This window comes from Capsicum annuum, chromosome 3, assembly GCF_002878395.1.
Source record: "Capsicum annuum cultivar UCD-10X-F1 chromosome 3, UCD10Xv1.1, whole genome shotgun sequence".
Classification (NCBI taxonomy): Eukaryota; Viridiplantae; Streptophyta; class Magnoliopsida; order Solanales; family Solanaceae; genus Capsicum; species Capsicum annuum.
This window is the reverse complement of record NC_061113.1, coordinates 23688462-23701889: the sequence shown is the minus strand read 5'-3', so window position 1 is coordinate 23701889 and position 13428 is coordinate 23688462. Positions and strand designations below refer to the sequence as shown.

At 26.7% G+C, this 13428-nt stretch overlaps 1 protein-coding gene across 1 annotated transcript; it reads left to right on the top strand.

Moving 5' to 3' along the window:
- The first annotated feature begins 7916 nt into the window (after positions 1–7916).
- Positions 7917–10918, top strand: LOC124896613. The gene is made up of 6 exons (XM_047408203.1): positions 7917–8552; positions 8806–9243; positions 9311–9391; positions 10034–10150; positions 10420–10470; positions 10769–10918. The coding sequence occupies exons 1-6, from the start codon at positions 7917–7919 to the stop codon at positions 10916–10918; spliced, it is 1473 nt and encodes a 490-aa protein (XP_047264159.1).
- The last annotated feature ends 2510 nt before the right edge of the window (positions 10919–13428 follow it).

The window sequence follows — 13428 nt, the reverse complement described above, 5'->3', positions numbered from 1 at the left end:
TATGACACTATTAGAATTTCAAAAGCCAATCATATTTTTTGTTATATGTTTATAAAATATTATAAGATGTTAATAGTTATGACTTACAATTTTTTTTTTTACATAATTTTTAAATATATATAATATTTTACCAAAATAAAATAAATAAAGTACTAAATTTTCAAAACATGTTAAATTCAAAAACATCATTTGGATCAACAAATTACAAAATTAAAACACTCAAACAATAAAATGCCAAAACTACCCCTGAATTTTTGTGACACAAATATAATTTAGATAATCAATCAAATTTTTAATATGTTTTTAGATATTTTAAATTGTTAGATATTCGTAATTTATAATATTTTTTGAGTAATTTTTAAATAATACATGTTACTCTCCTTGTTCAAATTTTTGTGGCATTGATAGTCAATTATATTCCTAAAATAATTTAAGTTTTTAATTATTATGATTAAAATACTTTTTCTTCTATTTTAATTTAAGTTGTACTGAAATAATTTTGAGAGTCAATCAAAATTTATGATTGAAGCAGAGAAGCGGATATGTCCTAAATGACTTATAATACCTAATTAGAAGTGATATAACAAAATTACTATAAAAAATATTTGAGAAAAAATATAAATGAGCCCCATATAAGATGCCATATTAATTTAAAATATGAAGAATTAATTTATCATTTTATTTCAATTTTATTTTTATTAAATATTATTAATTTTTTAATACCTAAATGACTTACAATAATTAATTAGGAGTGATATAGTAAAATTAAGGTTGAAACAACTGAATCAGACATTTCATAAATGTCTATTTTACCTTTTTTTATTAAATATTATTAATTTTTTTTATATGTAAATGACTTACAATAATTAATTTGGGGTAATATAGTAAAATCATAAAGCAAAAATACTTGTGAAAAAAATTAAAATGAGTCTCATATAATAAAACTACGATTAAAGCAGCTAAAACAAACATGTCACAAAAATCTATTTCACTTTTTGATTAAATATTATTAATCTTCTTATATTTAAATGACTTAAAATAATTAATTAGGGTAATATAGTAAAATCACAAAGCAGCTGAAGCAAGTGAAGAAGCAGACATGTTGACGAAGAGCTGTATGCTTCTTCACACTTATTAATAGTAGTAATTATTAATTTTCTTATATGTAAATGACTTAGAATAATTAATTAAGGGTAATATAGTAAAATCATGAAACAAAAATACTTGTGAAAAAAATTTAAATGAGTCTCATATAAGATGTCCTATTAATTTAAAACATCAAAAATTAGTTTATCATTTATATCTATTTTATTATTTATTAAATATTATTAATTTTTTAATGTCTGAACGACTTATAATAATTAATTAGAGATGATATCATTAAATTTAAATGAGTCTTATACAATAAAACTACGATTAAAGCAACTGAAACAGGCATATCATAAATATCTATTTTACATTTTTTATTAAATATTATTAATTTTCTTATATGTGAATAACTTAAAATAATTAATTAGAAATAATATAGTAAAATCACGAAGCAGGTGAAGAAGCAGGCATGTTGACGAAGACTTTACTGCTTCTTCACACTTATTGATAGTAGTAATGTAACTGCCACTTATTTTGTTTATAATTGTAAATATTGAAACTTAAACTAGGAAATTAGTTATAGGTACTCTAATGAGACTATATGCGAATTTTTGCCTAATATAACAACTTTAAATATTATTATGTATATTGCTAAAATTCGGAATTTGACAGAACTCTTATTTGAACTTCTAGCTCCTCTCCAGTATTACAAAGAAAGGATCTGGTAAAAGAATTCCTCTAAAGCTTACATGGCTATTAAACTCATAAGTATCACCAATTTAATTTTTTTTTTTCTAAATCAGAATTAAAATGAAAGTTGGTCGTATTACATTGATTTTTCTTGGTTTTTAATTAATGGTTATACAATGTGAAGATATTCTAAGAATCAAGCATAACAGTGCTTATATCAGTCATGGCACAATTCTTCCATCTTATGGCCTAAAAAGAAAAATGGATGCTGGTTAAATTGAAGTGACTAAATTTTAGATACTTTCGAAATTTAGCCTAGTGTTCCACATCACCAATAAGTGGCTATCTGATGTCAATCTACATGAAGATAGTGAGGCCCAATGTAACAAAGATGGGGAAAGGCCCAAAAATGAAAATTGGATTTTCTATTTTGTTCTTTTCCAATCTTTTTTATCTTTTTTGACTTTCATATGTGTACAATTTATTTTAGACTTAAAAATGATTAATGAATTCAACTATTAAAGTGGGTAGCAAGTTCTCTATCAATGCGAATTTATCTTGATGCGATGTTTATTGCAATCTATTGATGGGTTGAACTAATACATATTAATTAATAATTACTTGAAAAAAATTACGGTGTAAATTATGTGAATTCGACAAGATTATTATTCTATTTTCATGTTATCATACGGAATTTTTTTTTTTTTTGGTAAATAAAGTGATTTTATTAGTAAGTAGCAGTTACAAATCAAAATATAGTAAACTGGACATGCCCAGTTTACATTTGTATCCTACTTACCCTCCTATTCTAACAACTTCTATCAATTACCTGCACCAGTATTCAAATTGCATTACACCGGATAGAAATTTAGAATCTGTAACACATTGTATAGTCTTGGCCTTGATCTTCCTCTCATATGCACATCTTGCACAACTTGCTTTGCTGACATTGCAGGTGTTCTGCTCACCTTTTGGAAAATCCTTTGGTTCCTTTCTTGCCATATAATATAGACAGTTGCAGCCATCACCATCCTATATACCTCAGCTCTTGAATTTTTACCTTTATAGTATGTATTTGCCTAGATCACCTCTTCATTCCAGCCTTGTGCTTGTCGGTGTATTCTTTGCCATTGTAGCACTTTTTGCCACATTTATGTTGAGTACTCACTGCAAAAGAACAAATGGTTATGGCTTTCTTCTTCAGCACAACATAACACACATTGCTTGTTCTAAGAGTGCAACTATTTCAAAATTTGGTATTTATGACAAGTCAAGTATGAAATATCATAACAGAGTAGAAAAATCATAACTAAGTTAGAGTTGAATTTGTCCTTCATTTTCACGTAAAACAATTCATTATTTCTTAAATTCTAATTTTAGAACCACTATAGGCCAACCATTTCCCATCCAAAAAACACAAGAAACTAAGGGAAAAACCATAAGGTAACAATTACTTGAAAAACACGATTGAATACATCAAAAAAGAAATATTTGTTTTCACGTCTAAAATAGATCCAAGAGTAAAATTCTTAAAAAAAGAATTATTTTTATTATTGTTTTTTATTTATATATCGTGAGCACACAAAAAAAGAACAAGTCAGATAAAATAACAGTAGAGAAGTTAAGGATGAGGAAGAATAGTAAAAGAAGTGGACGAAGAAAAAAAAATTGTTTGAAGAGAAAAACTGAAATTGATATATTTGTCAAGCATAGAGCACATTTAAAATTTAAATGATTATTGTATTTACATGAGACACAAAATAAAAATTCTACGCAGAATTAAGTAGTACACAGGTTAAAAGTTGAATACATTGATAGTACTTCAAATTTGTCATTAAATTTCATTTATGATCTATCGGTACTTGAAAATGGTTCTTTTGCTCCGAAACAGATTCTTCCAAGGGTTCATGAATATTATTCTTGCTCCCATTGGACCATTTGTATCCAAATGGATCAGAATCCCGATTCATGAATCTCTTGATTCGAAAAATAAAAAGAGAGACTCGAACCATTTCTTTTGAGCTAGTATTCACGGTGAAACACAATTCTCAACTGAATTTCACTCTTTATCATTCCTTACTACACAATTCCCATCAAGTGTTGTCTTATTCCGTATAGTGGTTCAGATTTTGAAAATGCACTTATCAAACATTAGTTAAGTTAAATACTTAAAATATGTCACCTCCTTTAATTGTACGCATCATTCTTAATTATAATATTCATGAAGTTTTACAATTTATTGAGATGAATGTATAGAATTAAAGGATGTGGCATATTTTAGACAGTTTAACTTATTTGCAAAATAGACATTTGAGAACATATGAGATAATTAGAATTTGAATCGAAAATATCTTAAAATTAACACTTTATCATGTATTTAGATTCACAATTAAAACAAATTGTAGTTCAAATATCTAAATAAAAGACAAACCATAAAAAGTTGTTTATGTATGCAATAAGTCATTATTTCTCGAAGTTGGAAGCTATTGTCTTAAACGTGTGATTAATCAAAGTAATCATAAACTAGTAAAATAATTAAACAGATAATGATGCCGTACGGATTAACACTAAGTACGGATTTGACCTTAATTAGGAGACAAAAGTGTCATAATTAAGTTCAGCTTATGTCAAGGATCTATGTTTCCTTGTACTTTTCCTTTGTTAATGCTAGATGTCAAAATTACTTTATTTCTCTGTTTGAAAATTATCCTTCACGAAATAAAATAAATTAGATTAATTTTATAGTTATTATTATGCTAAGCATATTATCGACCAGATCTATACTAATTATTAATATAGATGGTGTTGTTTGATGGCCTGGATGCATTTGGATTATAGCTTATTTTTTATTAGTTATGTATGTATTTGGTCGAATCCAATACTTTTTCTATAGAATATTGATAATTATGTGAAGAATTATTAAGTTTTTATAAATATTATGTTCTAAATTCAAAATTTTATATATAAAATAATTAAATTAACTCATAAAATTTTAAATCATGAATTCACCGCTACTCTATTTATTGTAACTCTTGAATGCTAAGTTTTTTTTTTCTTCTTTTTTCCTTTTCTATTTTTCACTCAGTGTTTAATATTGGTATTGGAGTCTGACTAATTTAGATTTGTGTCGTGTATGAACTATCTAAAGAAAATATTGCCTACCACAAAATTATTCATACCCAAAACTCAAAAATAAAACCTCTAATTAATAGAGGAGCAACTCCGGCCGCTTCACCAAATCGTTTGTAGCAAGTGCTAAATTGGTAGGGAGTCGTCTATCTGGACTTGGACATGCACCACATAGCATTTGAAAATGTATATAAATCTGCATATACAATTAATTTTCTAGAATCATATATGCAAATTAAGAAAAGTAGACATTAGAACTTGGCAAATACATTCATCAAGGTCCTACTTAACAAACTTAACTATTTTAAGAAATAAAGTAGGTTCAATCGAAATTATAGGGAAACATATTTGTGTTTTTCTTCAAGAAGTCATATACTCATGTAAAATAGGTTAAAACTTAGACGTACTCGGTGTATACACCAAGCCAATACATGCATGACATGTGTTTGGATTAAGTATTTTACTTAATTAAATCACTTGATCATGATAAAGAATATTAGTTTGATGTATACACCGAGTGCGTGTAAGTTTTTACCTGTAAAATATGTGGCCATCACAATCTTTTTCTTGTTATATTCAGTGATGTGGTCATCACAATTGACCAAGTAATATATAGTAAAATGCTAGTTATATATATTTACAGCTTCAAATTCAAATAGAAGTCATATGTTGAATTGGTTAATAAAATATAGTATTACATTTGTATGTTCACAAGTCAAGATCGTGTGCTTCAAATAAACTCCTTGCTGAAAATTGACGACATATAAAATAATATTTTATGATATAGTTTTAGGTAGGCATTATATGTTGAAACTATTACAACAACTAACTTACAACCCTCTTATAAATGTTGTCACATTCAGATAATATTATCAAAGAAAAATTATCTAATATAACTAATTATATTTTACAGCGATATTTTTTAATAATTGTATAACATAGTTGATATGTTAAAGACATTATGTTTAAAAAATAATTTATAATTATATTTTGCAGCGATATTTTAAAATAATTGTATAACATAGTTGATATGTTAAAGACATGAAAAACACAAAATATGTTTAAAAAATAAATTAATTTCCGTATGTTTATTTTTCACTTTACCACAAAAAATTTCTCCAATTAAAATAATTTTGACCTCATATATATATATATCCATTGAAGATATTTTTTTTTAATAAAGATATTGCTTACCTTTCAAAATGGTAACAGCAATCTCAAAGCTTGTGTTTGGAATGAAGAAAAATAAACGAAAAATTACATAAACTAGCAATTTTAAGATAACAATTACAAGTAATAGCAATAGTTTTCCAAAATTACAACTATTAGCAAAAGTAACAATATTTTACCTTTTTAATTAACTGACGCGTGACATCCACTCTCTTTTTTTCACTATACACTTTTCACGCCTTTTTACCTTCTGTTTACTTATTTTCACACATAAACAAAGATTCAATTCCCTCCAATATCTCCTTCGGCTATTTTTTTTTTCGAAATCCAAAAATTTCTCCCTAAATCTTGATAAACCTTGTTTCCACCTTTTATGGCAAGTAATTTTTCAGTTAATGCAGGTTAAATTTTTCTTATGACTTCTTCTTTTTCTTGTTCGTCACTATTTTTTTCATATAATTATGTGTGTTTGATTTGGGAGTTTTTTTTAGGTTTAATTTCGTGTGTTGATTTTTTTCTTGTTTACCGCTATAATGTCAAAGCATGCAAATTGTTCTATGAATTTTGATGAAATACCATTTTTTAGCCTAGGTTTAACCCAAGATGAAAACATTAACTTTGTTTCTTGTAATAATCAGCCAAAGGGAAGTCTTAACTTACAAGAGTTGCGATCGAAGAAGTGAAACGATCCCCAAAAGTCTGCTAAAATAATGAAACGGAAAGCAGTGAGGGAATCTTTGTGCTAAAATAATGAAACGGAAAGCAGTGAGGGAATCTTTGTCTCCCAAATCTAAAAAAAATTAAAAAAACAACGAAAAAGAGAAAGCCAGATGAAAAATCTCATTCAAGCCCGGTTTCATCTGATTATGAATCGTCATCTGAAGAAGAGAAAGTTGAGGAGGTATTGTTGCATTTGCAAAATTTTGCAGTTTATGTACAATATGTTAATATATGTATTTTATATATGCAATTAATAAGTTGTGTGCTTATTTTAGCTTTCAGTCAAGTTATGAAATTTGTAGTTCTCAATGTGAAGATCTATATATGTTATGTTATAGATATGTAATTCTGAAAATTTATGGGATTTGTTACTTATAAGTTTTAGAGTTGTATTTATTTTGTATTAGATATTTAAGATATGTATTTTTGTATTTAACTCTTATGTAACATATTGTATTTGATAATGTTAATATTTGTATTTATATGTGTTTTCATTAGATAATTTGTATTTTTGTATTTAAGTCTTTTGTAACATATTGTATTTGATAATGTTAAGATTTATATTTGTATATGTTTTGATTAGATAATTTATATTGTTGTATTTAAGTCTTGTGTAACATATTGTATTGGATAATATTAAGATTTGTATTTGTATATGTTTTCATTAGATAATTTGTATTTGTATATGTATTTTTCATTTGTTGTGATCATCTATCGAATATATATGTATTTTGTATGTTAGGGATTTCATGAAATGTATTTATTACTGGATAGTTATGTATTTTGTTTTTTGTTAGTGATAAAATTTATATTTTATGATCACTTGTTTTTTTATTTTTTTGATATGATCACAATGTATGTATTTTGATGATTGTTATCTTATATTTCTAGCAATGATGTATTCATATAATACATATGCTAATTTTTTATTTTTATGTTGTAATCCAACTTTGAAGATGTATTTGTATAAATACTTATGTGGCCTTTTTAGACATATAATTGTATTTTTATTTTTTATAGGTTTTGCGTGATAAAATATATATGGCAAGAGTATTGCCTAAATTTGCACCACCTATCGGTTGTCATACGGTCAATGACATTAAAACCGTATTAAGGCAATGCTAACGAAGAATCAATTCAAGAAGTTTTGTACTGATAGTATTTTTGGTGTTTTCATGAAGAAAAATAATTGTGTTGTGCAAGCGCAATTAGGGAGATGCATTATGTCACTGGAGACTACGGAAAGTTCAACAAGTGACATAGTAATTCATGCAAAGGGCACAACTTTGCATTTTAGTCTTAGAGAATTTGCTGTAGTAACTGATTTGAATTGTTATTCAAACAAGGATGATTTTGAATTTGATGAAGACGTTCCAAATAAAATTATTGATCAGTATTTTGATGGTTCCAGATTTATTCAGAAGAAGGAATTATTTGTTGTTGTTACTGATAAAATATGGAGAAACGAGAATGATGAAGATGCATTCAAGTTTCCTAATTTATATTTTATTCATGAATTTTTGCTTTCGTCTGTTGATACTGTCATTATTCCGCGCCTCCATTTTGATTTGGTCGAGAGTGATCGTTACAGGGACTATCCTTGGAGATTGGTTGCATATGAAGAATTAGCTAAAACTTTGAATAAAAAGTTGAAACCCACAGAAAAGTTTTACATGCTTCATGGAATGCCACTTGCCATCCAGATTTGGTTGTACCAGTGTTGTTCTGTTGTCCCTCGTACCGTTGCTTTCAAGGTGGATTCTCAAATACCACGTCTTCTAAATTGAAAGACAAATGCTATTCGCCCACGATATGAATCATTGATGAAAAGTTTATTTAATGATTCAAATATTAAGGTTAGTTTCCTAAAAATATGTTGTTTTATGTGATATTTTGATTATGTTGTAAATATATTTACTGCATTCATATATGTTAATTTACAAAAAAAATAGTGGGTGAATGATTTGCATTACTGTGAAGGTTAATTGGTTATCATGTATGTTGTAGGTTGTTTTCAAGAACATTAAGCCGACACGAAAGGAGATTTCAACCTTTCAGATACCAAAGAAGGTTTTTCATAGAGGTAAAAGTCATAAAGAAGATTATGCTGATTCTAATGATGATTTTCAGGATCCTCCACTTAAACACCAGCTTTCAATCAGCAAAAAAAAATACCAGGGTGATTCGTCAAATTCACCTGCCAAGAAAAAGTTGAAGAATCTATCAAAAGGTGTAGATCAGCATACACCAAAAAGGACTCCTCCAAGTCGTGCTGTGAAGATGTCTTCTGTGAAGACACCAATTTTCAAGGCGATTCAATCAAAAGAAACAGTACCTTCAAACAGAAAAGACATTCCGGTTCAATCGCCTGATATGTGTTTTTTCAATCTTGAAGACGAGGATGATGTTCTTTCTAAGAAAGTGTTTGAAAAGTTTCGTGATGAGGTAATTTATGCTTAAGATTTTGATATTTTCGTTTCTTTCATATCTGATTTCAATCTTTTGAATTCAGGTTCACAAAGTATTTAATGACATTCAGAATTTAGTAACAACAAGGTGTGATCAAATAATGAATTCAATAAATGAGATGAAGGTACAAAATTTTTAGTTTTATAAAGAATAATTGTTAAGTACAGCTGATTTGTTATATACATATACAACATATATATTTATGTTTGAATAAATACATATTCAATATGTATTTATGTTTGAATAGATACATATTTAATATGTATTTAGGTTTTACTAAATACATATTTAGTATGTATTTACGTTTGAATAAATACATATTTAGTTTGTATTTATGTTTGAATAAATACAAATTTAATATGTATTTAGGTTAGAGTAAATACATATTAAGAATGTGTTTATGTTTGGATAAATACATATTTAATCATATGTATTTATATTTTTTCAATGACAAGAAACAAGAAAAAGACAAAGATTGTGACACGACTCAAATGGAGGAAGGTGATAAGAATACATCACCACATCAATCAACTCCAACGATTATGGAAGGTTTTAATAAGAATCCTAAAGGCATATTGGTAAGTAATTTTGTGTTCATTTGATGTTTTAAATATATTTGATTTGTTAAATAAATATAAAATAAATTTATTATGTATTTGAATAAATACATATGCACTCAGATATACATATGTAGTACAAAACTAATCAAATGTTATATTAATTTTGATCGTCATACGTATTTAATATTTTTTACGCCAATAAACAGGTTAAAGATTATGAATTTGTCAAGCCACAATTGGATGAAACTGATAAGGATACTTCACCGCATGAGTCCACACCAAGTTTACATCATGATTTTGATAAGAGTTCTGAAGGCATGTTGGTAAGTAAATTATTTTCATTCATATGTATATTAGTTTTTAATACTATTGAAATTTTTATTTATATATATGAACTATACATGTCATCATTGTTTATGTTTTAGAACAGGTTATTGAAGAGATCACACAAAAATAAAGCACCAATTTTACGGAGTTGTATAATGCGGATAATGATGTTGTTTTGGTAATTTATTGATTCTTATTTTTATGATGTATATTAATATAGGTGAATATTAATATTTTCAATGTTTTATTATTTCCTTTATTAAAGGACAAAATTGATACCTCTGTGCATGAAGCAAGAGATGTATGTGATTCAACGGTATGATGAATAAATTAATATTGTATTTTAATTCTTGAACAAATATTGATGTTATTTAATATGTTTCAACATGTTGAACAAAACAAAAAAATTGTTGATGAAAGTGTGGGTGAAGCACAATTTTCAGATTCACAAAACACATTTCCAGATGAGGTGCTTAGAAGTATCAATCTTGATTTCATACAACAAAATTTGAGAGTTCGAGATGATTCAAAGGTATGCTTAATTCCTGCATAATTTGTGTTTACTTTCTTTGTTATTGTATCAACTTTAAAAGATTTGTGTATATTTTAAACAGAACATTGGAGCGGCTACAGAAATAATTGAAAATATATCAATGGCTGATTGTGAGAAATTAATTTTGGATGAACAAATTAATTCAGAAGTTCACACCCATGAAGCAGTTTTTGGAGAAGGGAAGTCTCAACCAGATTTACGTGATTCTTAAGTAACAATTCTTGATGAGTTGCTACCCACTCTTAACGAATATGTGAAACTGGAAAGAAGCATTATTGTTCATCCATCTGCAAATAAAGAACAAGCTCCTGTGAATGTTTGAAGAATTAAGAGATCATCTAAATTCAAGGAATCACCATTTACTACAAAATTTAATTCAGCAGAAGGTTTGTGCTTTTATTTTTTTTTTGTTGTATATACCAAACTTCTTTATTTTATTTATTAATTATTTTTTCTATTTTATTGTAATTATAAAGGAAGCACAGAAGTGCAAACAAAAAAATTCAAACAGAAGCATCCGCTTGTATCTCATCCAATTCTTGGTATTGAAGACACTAAAGTCACCAATAAGTTCATGACGTGGCTTTCAATGGACCTTCTCAAATATCATGCAAAGAAGTAAGTACTTTACAATTTAATTATATTATTCTTTTATATTTTCTGTTTATTATTAAGTAGTATATTTAATCAATTAACAAAAGCAACAAAGGGGAACATTATCTGAAAAACAAGTCCAAGACATCAGCCTTGAAATTTGACATTCTATCAGTTGAAGACAAGAATTGGTTCTACTTTATGGGTACTTCTGGACAGTCTTGATTAGATGAGGGGAGTTACAAATTATATTATAATTAATTATAGTGATTATCTACAATATGTATTTTCTTAAATACATATGCAGTATATCATATTTTCAGATACATATGTACATGAGTACATACATATAGTTGCTTACACATTGAAAATTTAATTTTGAATAGTTTCTTTTACAAATCATCTTTTATTTGATGTAGCAAATTGATGTTTGCATGTACTATTTGAGAAAGAAATTCAAGTATGAACCAAATAGCTCATATATGTATAGCACAGTTGACTGCAATTTCGTGAACATTGTAAGAGCTGTGTTAGCTTTGTATTCAATTGATGATCCAACGCTTAATGCTGGTGGAAAGGAATACCATTTGAATGAGTGCATAAATGAATTTCGCATGCATGCTGCTGTTCCATGGCATACAGTTGATCATATATTCATTCCTATCAACATAAAGTCCAAGCATCACTGGGTTCTGGCTGTACTTTCTTTCAACAGTAGATGCATATACATATATGATTCACTGTCATATGTTGGTAATGATTCTGCTGTGCTTGCTGAAGTTGAGAAGTTGGATGAGGTTATACCTTACTGTCTTTTGGCATGTAAATTCTATGAGAAGAAAGGTATTAATATTGACAATCATCCAAATTACAAATTAAATGATAAATATGATCTTTTTGATGTTTACATTATGGAAGATTTGCCTCAACAACCATATGGCAGCTTGTAAATTTTGAATACACATATTATATATATATATATATATATATATATATATATATATATATATATATTCTTATGTTATACTAATACTTATTAATTTTTATACATGCAGAGATTGTGGGTTATATATGATAACATATGCTGAGTGTCTTACATTTGGTGGAAGTGTTCCAAAAGTTGACTTTGATCCAGATCTTCTCCGCACGAGATACGCTTCAATGTTGTGGGATTATGGTACAAAAAAATAAGAAGAGAAGGCACAAAGTGATGATGAAGCACCAAGTTGGCCTCATAGGGAAATTCAGATAACAGAAGTTACTGAAGTACATGATATTTGACTTTTATTTTGAGATGGATGTTTTTGATAACAATAAACATTTTGTTGAATATATTTTAGGTTTCATATGTTAATTCAATCATCAATGGCAATATTTTTCTATGTTTAATTATTGTGATACTTAGTTTTTGTGTTGTTTATATTACAATATTTAGTTTAGTTTACTATTATGCATATATACATAAATAAATATATAATGAAAATGTATTTTAAGCATAATGAAAATGTATACATGTATTTAACGCATATGTATTTATGTTTTTAATATTCACAGATATGAATTTATGTTTTTATAAAGATATCCATTTGTATATACGTATTTCTGCATAATGTATTTCATGTATTATCATAATATAAAAGACTATTTATGTATTTTATTAATAAAAAAAGAAAAAAAAACTTTTCAACAAATTAAGAATAACATCAATAACATCATATTTTATTTTAAGCATAAATAAAGCTTATATATAAATACAGTTAACGCATATGTATTTATGTATTTATTCTTCACACATATGTATATACGTATTTACATAGATATCCTTTTGTATATACGTAGTTCCGCATAACGTATTTCATGCATTATCATAATATAAAAAAAATTATGTATTATATTAATAAAGAAAAACAAAAACTTTCAATCAAATCAAGCATAAAAACTTCAATAAGATCAAACATTTCTTTAAAAGTTAAAATCAAATATATTTTAATCATAATGAAAATATATATATGTATTTAATGTATATGTATTTGCGTATTTACTCTTCACACATATGTATTTATGTATATACATAGATATCCATTTATTTATATATATATATATATATATATATATATATATATATAT

What these genes read in the sequence shown, in the direction of transcription:
- LOC124896613 (XM_047408203.1), top strand. Translation starts at nt 7,917, where the DNA reads ATGCTAACGAAGAATCAATTCAAGAAGTTTTGTACTGATAGTATTTTT. An exon ending in ATTCAATAAATGAGATGAAG is followed by an intron (nt 9,392 to 10,033) that starts GTACAAAATTTT and finishes GCCAATAAACAG; the next exon opens with GTTAAAGATTATGAATTTGT. An exon ending in GAGATGTATGTGATTCAACG is followed by an intron (nt 10,471 to 10,768) that starts GTATGATGAATA and finishes TATTTTAAACAG; the next exon opens with AACATTGGAGCGGCTACAGA.